Below are 16,714 nucleotides of genomic sequence, written 5' to 3'. Positions count from 1 at the left end.
GTTGATACATGCCTCACTGTGCCGTTGATACATGCCTCACTGTCCCGTTGATACATGCCTCACTGTGCCAATGATACATGCCTCACTGTGCCGCTGATACATGCCTCACTGTCCCGTTGATACATGCCTCACTGTGCCGTTGATACATGCCTCACTGTCCCGTTGATACATGCCTCACTGTGCCAATGATACATGCCTCACTGTGCCAATGATACATGCCTCACTGTGTCACTGCATGTTTCGATCCCTTACCTTATCCCTGACATGCTGAATCTCAGACCGCGGCCATCCATTTTCAAAAGCCGCACCTCCTCCTTCTGCTGTTCCGTGATAGGCGGAACACTCAGCTTCCCAGGAGACACTGTGTTCAGCGTTCCGCCTATCACGGATGCCCTCTTGTCCGAGGACGAGAGGGCATCTGTGATAGGCAGAACGCTGAACACAGTGGCCCGGATTCACGTAGAAGCGCGTATCTTTGTGTGGGCGTAACGTATCCTATTTACGTTACGCCTCCGCAACTTTTACAGGCAAGTGCCGTATTCTCAAACGAAAGTTGCGGCGGCGCAGCGTAAATAGGCCGGCGTAAGCCCGCCTAATTCAAATGTGTTAGATGTGGGCGTGTGTTATGTAAATTTTATGTGACCCCACGTAAATGACGCTTTTTTTATGAACGGCGCATGCGCCGTCCGTGAAAGTATCCCAGTGCGCATGCTCCAAATTAACCCGCAAGAAGCCAATGCTTTCGACGTGAACGTAAATGACGCCCAGCCCTATTCGCAAACAACTTACGCAAACGACGTAAAATTTTCAAAATTCGACGCGGGAACGACGTCCATACTTAACATTGGTACGCCTCATCTAGCAGGGGTAACTTTACGCCGCGAAAAGCCTAACGTAAACGGCGTATCTGTACTGCGTCGGCCAGGCGTACGTTCGTGAATTCGCGTATCTAGCTGATTTACATATTTCTAGGCGTAAATCAGCGTACACGCCCCTAGCGGCCAGCCGTAAATATGCAGTTAAGATCCGATGGCGTAAGAGACTTACGCCGGTCGGATCTAATACAAATCTATGCGTAACTGATTCTTAGGCCTCGTACACACGACCGGATCTATCTGCTGGGATTGATCCGCGGATCAGTTCCAGCAGACAAATCCGGTCGTGTGTACGGCCTAGCGGACATTTTTCGGCGGAGATTTCTCCAGCCGACGGATTTCCAGCGGATAAAAATTTCTTAGCATGCTGGAATCCAGTCCAGCGGACTGATCCGGTCGTCTGTACAGACTCACCGGATCAGTCCGTCCGCTCCCCTCCCTCGCATGCGTCGTATTGATTCGACGCATGCGTGGAAGTATTTACCTTCCAGCGTCGCGCACGTCGGCGCGTCATCGTCGTGGCGACGGCGCGACACGTGACCGCGGATGTTTTCCGCGCGGATTTTGATCCGATGGTGTGTACAAGCCATCGGATCAAAATCCGGAGGAGGAATGTCCGCTGGAAACGGTCCGGCGGACCGTTTCCAGCGGATATCCCCTCGTCTGTACGAGGCCTAAGAATCAGGCGCATAGATACGACGGCTCAGACTCAGAGATACGACGGCGTATCTGGAGATACGCCGTCGTATCTCCTTTGAGAATCTGGGCCAGTGTCTCCTGGGAAGCTGAGTGTTCCGCCTATCACGGAACAGCAGAAGGAGGAGGCGCGGCTTTTGAAAATGGACGGCCGCGGTTAGGTTACCGGCGTATAAGACGACCCCCAACTTTTAAGAAAAAAATTTCAGGGGTTAAAAAGTCGTCTTATGCGCCGGAAAATACCGTATATTGGTCTTTAGATGAAAGCCCCGTTATACCAAAGCACCTTCTCCAGACCGGTCCTCTCCATCACCGGCTACAATGGGATAATAAACACGCACAGCTAAATAAAATAAAAAAACTCAACACATCGACAAGCCACCGGGTCAGGTAGGCTGCCAAACCGTTTTGCATCCCCTTTCATCTTCGGAAAAAAAAAAAAAACGTCTTTTCTCATCTATGAATTGCAAATTTCTGAAGATCTTCCCAACAAAGGAAGGCGGCGGAGAAAGTCAGCCGGATCTGTGATGACAACATGAAGACATAATTGGTTCAAGCCCCGAAAAACTCTCCGCTGTCCCCGTCTGACTTCTGGTAGAACGCGTCGCACCGCGGAACCATCTCCGTCTGCTTCCGAGATTATTCACTCTTTAACGTCTGAGACCCGAATAAAACAAACGCCAAGCAAGGATTGCCCGAGTGATCGCTTTGCTTTGCTCCCGGCGGATGCGGACAGCTTGTCTGGACCTTTTCTACTCCCGATGGCCCCCCTAAAGTCTGAAGGATAGGAAACGCCCCTTTGTTTAGAAAGTTTGGAGACCCCCCTGGTCTAAATAACAGATTAGATGGACACCGCGGGCCAGATTCTCGTAGAACTGCGGCGGCGTAATGTATCTCCTTTACGTTACACCGCCGCAAGTTTTACGGGCAAGTGCTTGATTCACAAAGCACTTGCCTGTAAACTTGCGGCGGCGTAGCGTAAAGTCCACCGGCGCAAGCCCGCCTAATTCAAATGATCCAGGTAGGGGTCGTGGATCATTTAAAATAGGCGCGTTCCCGCGCCGATCGTACTGCGCATGCTCCGTCTCGAATTTTCCCACCGTGCATTCCGCGAAATTACGTCGCAAGTACGTCATTGGTTTCGACATTAGCGTAAATGGCGTCCAGCGCCATTCACGGACGACTTGCGCAAACGACAGAAAATTTTCAAATTGCGACGCGGGAACGCCGGCCATACTTAACATTGAGTACGCCACCTAGGGGGCATGTTTATCTTTACGCCGCGTATCTCTTACGGAAACTACGTAAAAATCACTATGACGGGCAAGCGTACGTTCGTGAAATCGGCGTAACTAGTCATTTACATATTCTACGCTGACCGCAATGGAAGCGTCACCTAGCGGTCAGCGTAGAAATTGCACTCTAAGATACGACGGCGCTGGCCGTCGTATCTTAGGCATGTTTAAGTGTATCTCAGTTTGAGAATACACTTAAACATAGGACGGCCTTAGATTCGGACTTACGTCGGAGTATCTGCTGATTCGCCGGCGTAATTCTATGTGAATCTGGCCCCCTGTAAGTACAACGTTCATCAGATGTGGCCCTTTGGTTGTCTTTATATGGCTCTTGGGGCACTATTTTATCCACTAACAACAATGGAGCCACTGACACCACTAAAGGGGCATGATTCCTCCAACGACCCAAATAATTGGGCCCAATGACACCACTGACGGGGCACAATTCCTTCCAATGACACCACTGATGGGGCACAATTCCTTCCAATGACACCATTGATGGGGCACAATTCCTTCCAATGACACCACTGATGGGGCACAATTCCTTCCAATGACACCACTGATGGGGCACAATTCCTTCCAATGACACCACTGATGAGGCACAATTCCTTCCAATGATCCCACTGATGGGGCACAATTGCTTCCAATGATACCACTGATGGGGCACAATTCCTTCCAATGACACCACTGATGGGGCACAATTCCTTCCAATGACACCACTGATGGGGCACAATTCCTTCCAATGATACCACTGATGGGGCACAATTCCTTCCAATGATACCACTGATGGGGCACAATTCCTTTCAATGATACCACTGATGGGGCACAATTCCTTCCAATGACACCACTAATGAGGCACAATTCCTTCCAATGACACCACTGATGGGGCACAATTCCTTCCAATGATACCACTGATGGGGCACAATTCCTTCCAATGATACCACTGATGGGGCACAATTCCTTCCAATGATACCACTGATGGGGCACAATTCCTTCCAATGACACCACTGATGGGGCACAATTCCTTCCAATGACACCACTGATGGGGCACAATTCCTTCCAATGACACCATTTATTGAGCAATGTTTTTTTCCCCACTAATGTCTGGACCTTTTCTACTCCCGATGGCCAGAGTCTGGCCCCCCTAAAGTCTGAAGGACAGCCAACTGGCCCTTTGTTTACAAAGTTTGGAGACCCCCCCTGGTCTAAGTAACAGATTAGATGGACCCCCTGTAAGTACAGCGTTTATAATTTTTATTCAGCATATATACTCATTCGCTGGGAAATGGCATTCCACGATTAAAGAGCATTCCACCCAAAAGTGATAACTTGGTTACATGGTGGAGTCTGGTTGGATGACTCAGAGGCCCAGATTCAAGTAGCAATTGCGCCTGTGTAACCATAGGTTACACAGCGCAATTGCTTACTTGCTCCGGCGTTACGAATGCTCCTGATTCAGGAACATCACTACGCCGACTGCAGCCTAAAATCTGCACGGCATAAGGCTCCTATGCCACGCATATTTTAGGCTGCATTCTTGCGATGACCGCTAGGGGGCGCTCCCATTGTGCTCAGTGCATAATATGCAAATTGCATACTAACACCGATTCACAATGTTGCGCGAGCCCTGCGTACGCAAGTTACGTCGTTTCCGTACGGCGTGTTTAGCGTAAGGCTGCCCCTTCTAATAGTAGGGGCAGCCAATGCTAAAGTATACCCGTCGTTCCCGCGTCGCGAAATTTGAATTTCACGTCGTTTGCGTAAGTGATTCGTGAATGGCGCTGGACGCCATTCACGTTCACTTGGAAGCAAATGACGTCCTTTCGACGTCATTTGCCGCAATGCACGTCGGGAAAGTTTCCCGACGGAGCATGCGCTCCACGCTCGGCGCGGGAGCGTGCCTAATTTAAATGATTCCCGCCCCCTACGGGATCATTTAAATTGCGTGCTCTAGCGCCGGGCAATTTTTCCAGCGCGCCCTCGCAATTTACGGAGCTACTGCTCCGTGAATCGAGGGCAGCGGAGCAAATTTGCGGGGGCGCAGGGCAAAATCATTGCCCTGCGCCTCCGCAAATAAAGCGCAAATCTCTTTGAATCCGGGCCAGAGTTCTTAAAGCCGGCCATAGACGGTGCAATTTACTTTTCTGCAACCACGGGTTGCAGGAGAAAATGAATGAATAAATAAATCGCTTGACTCCCCCATCATGATCAGTCAGTGTTGGCGAGGGAATTCCTCCCACTGAGCCATTGTGTTCTCCTGGCGAGGGGGGGGGGGAGCCATCCCAGCTGGGAGAAGACATTTGGGTTGATTTACTAAACCAGAGTGCTAAATCTGGTGCAGCTCTGCATAGAAACCAATTAGCTTCCAGGTTTTTTATGGTCAAAGCTTAACCACTTAAGACCCGGACCATTATGCAGGTTAAGGACCTTGCCCCTTTTTGAGATTCGGCACTGCGTCGCTTTAACTGACAATTGCGCGGTCGTGCGACGTGGCTCCCAAACAAAATTGGCGTCCTTTTTTTCACCCACAAATAGAGCTTTCTTTTGGTGGTATTTGATCACCTCTGCGGTTTTTATTTTTTGCGCTATAAACAAAAATAGAGCGACAATTTTGAAAAAAAATCTATATTTTTTACTTTTTGCTATAATAAATATCCCCCAAAAAAACATTTTTTTACCTCAGTTTAGGGCGATACGTATTCTTCTACATATTTTTGGTAAAAAAAAACGCAATAAGCATTTATCGATTGGTTTGCGCAAAATTTATAGCGTTTACAAAATAGGGGATAGTTTTATGGCATTTTCATTGATAATTTTTTTACTAGTAATGGCGGCGATCAGCGATTTTTTTCATGACTGCGACATTATGGCGGACACTTTTGACACATTTTTGGGACCATTGGGGTAGATTCACGTAGAATGGCGTATGTTTGTGCGGGCGTAACGTATCCTTATTTACGTTACGCCTCCGCAACTTTTACAGGCAAGTGCCGTATTCTCAAAAGAAAGTTGCGGCGGCGTAGCGTAAATAGGCCGGCGTAAGCCCGCCTAATTCAAATTGTGAAGAGGTGGGCGTGTGTTATGTAAATTAACCCTGACCCGACGTGATTGACATTTTTCACGAACAGCGCATGTGCCGTTCATGGAATTTCCCAGTGTGCATTGCTCCAAAGTACGCCGCAAGGACGAATTGGTTTTGACGTGAACGTAAATGGCGTCCAGCCCCATTCACGGACGACTTACGCAAACAACGTCAATTTTTCAAATTTCGTCACGGAACGACGGCCATACTTAACATTGGTATGCCGCATGTACGCCTCATATAGCAGGGGTAACTTTATGCCGGGAAAAGCCTAACGTAAACGGCGTAACTGTACTGCGTCGGCCGGGCGTACGTTCGTGAATTCGTGTATCTAGCTGATTTACATATTCTAGGCGTAAATCAGCGTACACGCCCCTAGCGGCCAGCGTAAATATGCAGTTACGATCCGGCGGCGTAAGAGACTTACGCCGGTCGGATCTAATAGAAATCTATGCGTAACTGATTCTATGAATCAGGCGCATAGATACGACCGGCCAGAATCAGAGATACGACGGCGTATCTGGAGATACGCCGACGTATCTCTTTTGAGAATCTGGCCCATTGTCATTTTCACAGCGAAAAGTGCTATAAAAATGCACTGATTACTGTGAAAATGACAATGGCAGTGAAGAGGTTAACCACTAGGGGGCGCTAAAGGGTTAAGTGTGCCCTAAGGGAGTGATTCTTACTGTAGGGGGGGGGCGTGGCTGGACGTGTGACGTCACTGATCTTCGTTCCCTATATCAGGAAACAAACAAACAATCGGTGTCACTGCCACACAGAAGAACGGGGAAGGTGCGTTTACACTTACCTCTCCCCGTTCTTCAGCTCCTGTAACCGATCGCGGGACACCGGCGGCGATCGGGTCCGCGGGTCCCGCATGCACGATCACGGAGCTTCGGACCGGCATGCTCGCGACCCCACGGCTGGGCTCTTAAAGACAACGTACAGGTACGTGCTTGTGCCCAGCCGTGCCCTTCTGCCGACGTATATCGGCGTGAAGGCGTCCTTAAGCGGTTAACTGAACAAGCTGAAGTTAGAAGCTGATTGGCTACCATGCACAGCGGCACCATATTTTGCACTCTCCAGTTTTAGTAAATCAACTAAAACAGTGACCATTGCAACTGCAAAAATCGCATGATCGATCAACTTGGGTACAATCAGCCTGCCCATACGATTCAAAATCTCGGCTGGTCCCTGCTGAACAGGCTGAGATTCAATCTGTCTATAACCTGCGCTGTATAGAGCCGACTAGCAGTGTCTGCGTGTTCGGGTTCTTTCAGAAAACGCCGAGACTCGGACGCGCCTACGCAATACCGACCCGCGCTGCATTCTGGGGTCTGTAGGCAGGGCGCGCAGCACGTCAAGGGACGTTTTTTTTTACAGTGGAGGATGTCGGCAGTGGCGGCCGCCGATTGGCTGTTACAGGCCCGCTGGTTGGCTGCCGCGCTGGGTGTACCAAGATGGCCGCGGCTCTGGAGCTAGGCCGAAGCCGTGGCCTTTCCTGATGCTGTGACCGCGGATTGCCGCCACGGTCACAACATCAAGGAAAGGCCACGGCTTCGGCCTAGCTCCGGAGCCGTACCAAGATGACCGCGGCTCTGGAGCTAGGCCGAAGCCGCGGCCTTTCCTGATGCTGTGACCGCGGCGGCACGTGGTCACAGCATCAGGAAAGGCCACGGCTTCGGCCTAGCTCCGGAGCCGTGGCACCGCTAGCGGCCATGTTAAATATCAGCCTAATTTGGATAAAAATCAGCCGATGCCGATTTCTCCAAAACGGCCAAATATCGGCCGACCTCTACATGACGCTACTCTTATATCAAGACATCGCTTGTATATCAAGTCAAAATTTATTAAAAAAAATGTTGCTTGTCTTGCAGAACGCTCTCAAACCAAGGTTTTACTATACAGAGATCTCACCAATAAATATCCTGAGAAATACCGGAAATGGTCAAACAGCTTCGGGCTGGCCTGACCCTTTGAACCAAGGTGGGCTTCAATTTATTAGGCCAATGTAAAGTGCAGTAACCCACGGCAACCCAACCAGAAGTCACACTTCATCATTTTCACTTATCCAAAAATCACCAAATGCGATTCTTATAAACATTACCAGAAACATTTGTTACATAGTAGGCGAGGTTGAAAAAAGACACAAGTCCATCAAATCTATCCAATCGATGTACTTGATGGACTGCAAAGTAAAACCTTGGATTGCGACCATATATCGTTCCAGAAACATGCTTGTAATCCAAAGCACTTGTATATCAAAAGCATATTTTTTATAGAGTATAAAAGAGAAGAGAGAGGCCCCATACACACGAGAGGATTTATCCGCAGATACGGTCCAGCGGACCGTATCCGCGGATAAATCCTCTCGAGGATTTCAGAAGATTTCTATGCGATGGCGTGTACACACCATCGCATTGAAATCCGCGCTGAAATCCTCTGCCGATGACGTGTCGCGCCGTCGCCGCTATTATGACGCGGCGACGGGCGCGACGCTGTCATATAAGGAATTCCACGCATGCGTCAAATCATTACGACGCGTGCGGGGAATCCCTTTAGACGGATGGATCCGGTAAGTCTGTACAGACGAGCGGATCCATCCGTTGGAATGGATTCCAGCAGATGGATTTGTTGAGCATGTCAGCAAATATCCATCTGCTGGAATCCATCCCAGAGGAGATTTCTCCGCGGAAACAGATCCGCTGGCGTGTACACACCATAGGATCTATCCGCAGAAACCCATTTGATGGGATTTATCTGCGGATAGATTCTATGGTGTGTATGGGGCCAGACCTGTACACGCGATCGGTTTGTCTGATGAAAACGGACCAATGGACCGTTTTCATCGAAAAAAACGATGGTGTGTGGGCCCCATCGGTTTGTTTTCCATCAGTGAAAAAAAAAAATAGAACATGTTTTAAAATTTTCCTATGGATAAAAAACTAATAGAAAAAAAAAACGATCGTCAGTGTGGAAGTCCATCGGTCAAAAATCCACGCATGCTCAGAATCAAGTCGACGCATGCTCGGAAGCATTGAACTTCCTTTTTCTCAGCACGTCGTCGTGTTGTACGTCACCGCGTTTGGACGCGGTCGGATTTTTGACCGATGGTGTGTAGGCAAGACTGATGAAATTCAGCTTCATTGGATATCTGACGAAAAAATCCATCAGGTTAGATTCCATCAGATATCCGAACGTGTGTACAGGGCATAAGTGTTGCAATAAGATGGTAAATGTTGTACCTTCATTAACCACTTAAGGACCGCCTCTTGCACATATACGTCAGCAGAATGTCACGGCTGGGCACGTGTACGTACAGCTACGTCCTCTTTAAGTGCCCAGCCGTGGGTCCGCACCACCCGGTCTGAAGCTCCGTGACCGCAGGACCCCGATCGCCGCTGGAGTCCCGCGATCGGTCCCCGGAGCTGAAGAACAGGGAGAGCTGTGTGTAAACACACCTTCCCTGTTCTTCACTGTGGCGCTGTCATCGATCGTGTGTTCCCTGATATAGGGAAACACGATCAATGATGTCACACGTCCAGCCCCGCCCCCCTACAGTTAGAAGCACAGATGAGGTCACACTTAACCCGTTCAGCGCCCCCTGTGGTTAACTCCCAAACTGCAATTGTCATTTTCACAGTAAACAATGCATTTTTATAGCATTTTTTGTCAAAATTGTCCGAAGTGTCCGCCATAATGTCGCAGTCATGAAAAAAAAAAAAAACGCTGATCGCCGCCATTAGTAGTAAAAAAAAAAAAAATTAATAAAAATGCAATAAAACTATCCCCTATTTTGTAAACGCTATAAATTCTGCGCAAACCAATTGATAAACGCTTATTGCGATTTTTTTTTTACCAAAAATAGGTAGAAGAATACGTATCGCCATAAACTGAGGAAAAAATATATTTTTTTATAAATTTTTGGGGGATATTTATTATAGCAAAAAGTAAAAAATTTTGAATTTTTTTCAAAATTGACGCTCTATTTTTGTTTATAGCGCAAAAAATAAAAACCGCAGAGGTGATCAAATACCACCAAAAGAAAGCTCTATTTGTGGGAAAAAAAAGGACGCCATATTTGTTTGGGAGCCACGTCGCACGACCGCGCAATTGTCAGTTAAAGCAACGCAGTGCCGAATCTCAAAAACTAGCCGGGTCCTTTACCTGCCTAAAGGTCCGGGTCTTAAGTGGTTAAATGTAACCATATTGCTACACTTAGAGCAGGGATCCTCAAACTACGGCCCTCCAGCTGTTGTAGAACTACACATCCCATGAGGCATTGTAACACACAGACATTCACAGACATGATTAGGCATGATGGGAATTGTAGTTCCTGAACAACTGGAGGGCCGTAGTTTGAAGACCCCTGACTTAGAGGCTCCTCTCTTCTTTTTTTATACTCAGTTGTGACATGATGCTGCTCTTATATCAAGACATCACTTGTATATCAAGGCAATAATTATTAAAACTAGGGTTGTCCCGATACCGATATCGGTACCGATTCCGAGTATTTGCGGGAGTACTCGTACTCCCGCAAATACCCCCGATACCGAAATAGAATACTTCGTCGCCACCATCCCCCCCCCGCCCCCCACGCATCCCGCCGCTACGCCGCATCCCCGCTTGGTTAATACGGGCGGGGAACATTACAGCATTTATTTGAATGTTCCCCGCCCGTATTAACCAAGCGGGGATACGGCGCAGCAGCGGGGATGCGGCAGCATGTACGGTAAGGGGGACATGGCTGCATATATGGGGGGGACATGGCTGGATATGGGGAGGACATTGGCTGGATATGGGGGGGTGACATGGCTGCATATGGGGGGGACATGGCTGCATATGGGGAGGACATGGCTGCATATGGGGAGGACATGGCTGCATATGGGGAGGACATGGCTGCATATGGGGGGACATGGCTGGATATGGTGGAGATATGGCTGCATATGGGGGGGGGGACATGGCTGCATATGGGGGGACATGGCTGCATATGGGGGGGGACATGGCTGGATATGGGGGAGACATGGCTGCATATGGGGGAGGACATGGCTGCATATGGGGGGACATGGCTGGATATGGGGGAGACATGGCTGCATATGGGGAGGACATGGCTGCATATGGGGAGGACATGGCTGCATATGGGGAGGACATGGCTGCATATGGGGGGACATGGCTGGATATGGTGGAGATATGGCTGCATATGGGGGGGGGGGGACATGGCTGCATATGGGGGGACATGGCTGCATATGGGGGGGGACATGGCTGCATATGGGGGAGGACATGGCTGCATATGGGGGGACATGGCTGGATATGGGGGAGACATGGCTGGATATATGGGGGGGACATGGCTGCATATATGGGGGGGACATTTCTGCATTTGTGGGGGGGACATGGCAGCATTTGGGGACACATTTAAAAAAAAAGTATCGGTACTCGTACTCAGTCCTAAAAAAGTGGTATCGGGACAACCCTAATTAAAACATTTTGCTCATCTTGCAAAACGCTCTCAAACCAAGGTTTTAATGTACTGGTTTTTAAACTCCAACACATTTGTTACATAGTTTCAAAGTAGGTGAGGTTGAAAAAACGACACAAGTCCATCAAACCCAATCTATGGACTTGATGGACGCTACTGGTTTATAAACATTTGCCCCAATAGATCTTCGGTAAAAAGTCCCCCAAGAACTGCCTAGGAAGCTCCAATCTACAGATGATGGGTTTGCATGACATAGAAATAAAGAGAGAAAAGCCAACACTTTACCTGAGACGGTGACCAGCATCGATGCCATCAGAGGACGGTTGTTGTCTAGCTTGCGGCTAAGCCGTAACTCCCCGCTTGAGTGATTGACGATCAACAAATTTAGCTCATTCCCACGCTCGAAGGTGTAGTAGAGTCTGTCTGACACGTCGGGGTCGTAGGCCGGGATTTTCCCAATGGCGCCGGAGGGGAAAGTGTTGGAGCTGTTGGAGATGTAATTGTTGAAGAGGATCTGAAAGTTCTTCAGGACGGGGGTGTTGTCGTTTTGATCGATCAGCTTGATGTGAACGGTAGCCCTGCTAACCAGAGGGGCCGAGGTGGCCTGTACCACGATCACGTACTCAGACTTGGTTTCATAGTCCAAGTCGATGAGGGCGGTCAGCTCTCCGGAGAAGAAATCCATTTGAAAGATTTCGGGAATGTTGCCCTCAACGATCTGATACATTATCTGGGCGTTGGGGCCTTCGTCCGGGTCGGTGGCTTTGATTCGGCCGACCACCGAGCCGACGATGCTGTTTTCCTTTACGTAGACCTCAAATTCGTCGGCTGGAAAAATTGGGGCGTTGTCGTTGACGTCCTGAATGGCGACTTGGACGCGGACGGGGCTTCTCTGCGGGGGGATGCCCCTGTCCACGGCGTAAGCCGTCAGCTCATAGAAGGGGACGCTTTCCCTGTCCAACTTGCGTACAGTGCGGATGATACCCGAGGTCGGTTCTATTGTAAAGTCCCCGTCTCCGTCTTCGCCATTTTGAAATGTGTATTGAACCCTGCCATTGGCGTGAGAATCGCGGTCGGTGGCAGAGATTTGTAGGACGCTTGTAAAAGGAGGAGCATCCTCTGAGACTATCCCATGATACTGCGAGTTTAAAAACTGGGGGGCGTTGTCGTTGACGTCATTCACCATAATTTCCACGTAGGCAGTGTCGGATTTTTGCGGGATTCCATTGTCCTTTGCAATAACAGCCAGCGTGTAAGTCATTTGGTCCTCGTAGTCCAGTTGGGCGTTGAGCGTGATAACTCCGCTATCGGGGTTAATTCGGAACTGGGGGATATGGTCTTCCAAGGAGTAGGAGATCCTTGCGTTCTCCCCGACGTCGTCGTCCGTGGCGCTTATGATCACCACGGTGCTCCCGACAGGCCGGTCCTCGTTAATATCGACGGGGTAGTGCGCACTTTGAAAGACCGGCCTGTTGGTGTTGGCGTCGGTGATGTTAACATGGACGTAGCAGTTGTCGTGAAGGATGCGATCGGAGGCGGTCACCGTCAGGACGTATCGCCTTTCCTGTTTGTAATCAAGCGGCAGCGATAAAGTGATTAACCCCGACCCGCTCTGGGTGCTAATTGCGAAGCGGTTGCGGGTGTTGCCTCCGGTGATCTGATAGGTGATAGGGCTGTTTATGTCCCTGTCTATGGCGGTTACGCCAAGCACGCTGGTCCCCACGCTGGCGTCTTCGTTTAACCGTATAAAATATTCCCTTTGGGTGAACTCTGGCCGGTTATCGTTCACATCCAGGATGGTGATGGTGACGCTTGCGGACGCAGACAGCGGTGGGTTCCCGTGATCTCGAGCTTCTACTCCAAACTGATAATGTTCTACAGTCTCTCTGTCTAGGGGGCCACTTACGGTGATCCAACCGGTGGCGCTGTTGATTACAAACGGTGTAGCAGGTAGCACGCCAGTCAATTTATATTCCATGCGAGCGTTTTCCCCGTAATCTGCATCCACGGCTTGAATGTGAATAACAGAGTGACCCAAAGGAACGTTTTCTAGCACGCTGACTTGAAAGGGGGTGCTAACAAACATGGGGGCGTGGTCATTAATGTCTACCACCTGAACACTTAGCATACCGGTGTTGTTTGAAAGCGGAGGGCGTCCCGCGTCTTGGGCGCGGATTCTGAGCGTATACTCTCTCTCCGTTTCAAAGTCCAACGGGGTTACGACCTGTATGGCACCGTTTAGGCTATCGATGGAGAACTGTCCTCTACTGTTACCACTAATGATGTTGTAATGGACCACCGCATTGCTGTCCTTATCAAAGTCGGTGGCGGTCACCCTTATAATCTCAGTGTGGGCCCTGATGTCTTCTCTCACCTGCACTATGTAACGCTTTTCGCTGAACTGCGGCACGTTATCGTTCTCGTCGAGGACGGTGACCTCAACTTTGACAGTGGATGACCTAGGCCCCGGGTCCTGCCCTTGATCGCTGGCCTCCACTATCAAAGAGTACCTCTCCCTTTTCTCTCTGTCTACCAGCCCGCTGGTGGTGATCAAACCCGACCTGGCGTCGATTTCGAAAACCGAGTGAGCCGCTTGCTCGTTGACGAAGCGGTACTTGATGTTGGCGTTGGCCTGCGAGTCGATGTCTGTGGCCCTCAGCTGCAAGATGGGGTACCCTTCCTCTACGTTCTCCCTGATGCTCTCCCTGTACTCGCCCTGCTCGAACATGGGACTGTGGTCGTTTTTATCGGTGACCGTCACGGACACCATGGTGGTGGCGGACAGCCGCGGGCTCCCGTGGTCGTAGCCCGTGACCCTGAAGTAGTGCAGGTCCATGCTCTCCCTGTCTAGAATCTCTGTGGTGGAGATCAAACCTGTCACTGAGTCTATACTGAACAGCTCTAAAGACTTGCTATTCATCAGGGCGTCCATGGTGTACACAACCCTGCCCGCTTCCCCGGTATCAGGGTCTTGCGCTGTCATGGTTATCACGGGGGTCCCCGGGGGCTGATTTTCAGCCACCTGAACCTGATGATTATATTGGGGGAAGTGGGGATGCCGGTTGGCTGCCCTGCGTGTCCTTATTAATGGAAGGGATGCCCTACCCCTCCCACTGCCCCCCTGCCTGGGTGATCTATGAGCGAGAGGCTGCGGGTTCAGCTGCATGGCTTTGCTACGTGCTAACGCTTCCTCGGTATGAAGATCAATAGCTTTGAGCTCCTCCAGAGCGGAGGCTGAGAGAATGGTTTTCAGGCAACCTTTGGTTGAGTTGAAGGAGAGATTTCGAGAGCAGGGTCCTTTAAGGGAAAGCGGAGGGACTGGGGGGGTCTGCCGAGGAGGAGAAGAAGAAGCAGCAGCAGGAGCTGTCCGTCGGTCTGGTGCTGAAATCTCCTCTCCTCTCCACGTGCCCTCCCCCGTAGGCTCCTCTCCTTTGCCCAGACCCCGGGTCAGCTTGCAGCACCAGAACCTGCCGACGTCCTTGGAACAGGTCTCGGCGCCGTCCCGGCAGTTGAGTTTGCAAATCCCCAGGTTCAAGTGTGAAGGGTCCGGTAAGATCCCTCCCGTGCGGTTACAGTCCCTGGTTACGTTCAAGGGCCATAGAGCCAGCAGGACGCATGGGCGCCTTTGGCCGACTAGAGGCCCCCCGAGGGCGACCTGGCCGTCCGTAGAAGAACCGGCGCTCCCAATCCGGTGGACATGGCGGAGGAAGACGAGTTGGTGGTCCACCACGGAAAGGCCACTGCTGTTGAGTCTGGGAGCGCCGTCAGTCCCGTTGGTTGGCAGAGAACCCACCTCGGACGCGGTCCTATTGCTCGGCGGGTCGCTGGGTTCCCGCGTTGGCTGGCAGTATTGCAGGATAACAAGGTCTTGGCTGTGAATCTTAAGGCAATGGGGTCCTACAATGGCGGGACCGTGAGGTTTTGTAATCCAACAGTGGAAGGGGGCTCCTCCTTCGTTGTGGCCCCTCGGTGACCCTTCAGGGTGGCCCTTGGTTCTGTAGGAGGCACCGGGTGCCCGCTGGGTCAGTCCAGGGATCTCTGCTGAGGGCCATCGTTGGGTCATCGGTCTCCGGCACAGGGTGAGGTGGCAGGGGGCCCCGTACTGGCCCCCCGGTGGCTCTTCGGGCTGGCCCTCGGTTCTGGAGGGGTCACCGGACGCTCGTCGGGTCGGTCCGGGGTCGTCCGCCGAGGGCCGCCGTTGGGTCATCGGTCTCCGGCACAGGCTGAGGTGCCAGGGGGCCCCGTACTGGCTGTGGTGGCCCCTGGCCTGGGGATGGTGGTCTTCCTGAGCCCCCTGCAGCCTTGGAAGGGAAGCCCCCTCATACACAATGCACAGGGAGGGAGCAAGGGCCGGGGGACGGTGATCAGTGCGCTGCCGGCTGCCTGCATCCTTCCCCCGGCTGGAAGTGAACAAAGGGATGCTGAGGAGGACGAGCAGCGGGAGGAGGCAGCGGCGAGGCAGGCTGGTCCCCGGCAGCTGAGCAGCCATAGTCTTCCCCTCCTTGTCTGCTGGCAACGGCGCTGCCCCCCTCACTGGGCACGGCCCTCCCCCGCTCCTCCTGACGTTCTCCCGGCCGCGGCTGCGACCATCTACTCGGCGCTCACAGGCGGACTCTCCGGGCGCAGCATCTCCTCCACCCTCCCTTCATTCAACACCAACATGGCTCCCGGCGACCCGAATGGTCCGCTCCACCCCATCTTCCTACCCCCCTCTACTACGGGGGACAGGTGGTACGATCCCCACGGCGCAGGCGCAGAGGCGGCGGCTGAGTCAGGAGCGGTGACGTCAGCGGCCATCTTTACTGCTGGAGGAGCTGTCCAAGGTGCTGAAGACACAATAGTATTATAATTTGTATTATTAACTTTATTTGATCATTTATTAATATTAATGATGATAATAGTAATATTCTAATTATTTTACCTCACGAAATTGTTTGTATTTGTTTTTGGTATTATTATTATTATTATTATTAATGTTATTATTACCACCACATTTTCTTTTTTTTTTTTTATATATATTTTATTGGATTTTCAAGAGAAAAATATACTACCATCACATTTTAATATTTTATGTAATATTTGTGTTGTATTATTACCATTATAATACAAAAAAAAATAAAAAAAATCTTTTTTTGATGATTCTTATGGTTTTTATCATATTTTATTTTATTCAAAAATATTTTTTTTATAAGTCTTATGGTTATTATATTTTATTTTATTATTAAATTAAAAAAAAAATAGTTTTTTTATGATTCTTATGGTTATTATCGTTTTTAATTTTATTATT

General features: G+C 50.3%; 1 protein-coding gene across 1 annotated transcript in view; it reads right to left on the bottom strand.

Annotated features, from left to right (window-relative positions):
- CELSR3 (cadherin EGF LAG seven-pass G-type receptor 3) overlaps positions 1-16,140 on the bottom strand; it is a 203,299-nt gene extending 187,159 nt beyond the window's left edge. The window contains exon 1 of the mRNA XM_040358946.1: positions 11,713-16,140. Within this exon, the coding sequence (XP_040214880.1) occupies positions 11,713-15,916 (4,204 nt within the window). The 5' untranslated portion in view covers positions 15,917-16,140. The remainder of the gene's footprint in view (positions 1-11,712) is intronic.
- Between the last annotated feature and the right edge of the window lie 574 nt (positions 16,141-16,714).

Source organism: Rana temporaria, chromosome 7 (genome assembly GCF_905171775.1).
Source record: "Rana temporaria chromosome 7, aRanTem1.1, whole genome shotgun sequence".
In the NCBI taxonomy this organism is placed as follows: Eukaryota; Metazoa; Chordata; class Amphibia; order Anura; family Ranidae; genus Rana; species Rana temporaria.
The sequence above is the reverse complement of the archived record's forward strand: the minus strand, read 5'-3'. Positions and strand labels throughout refer to the sequence as shown.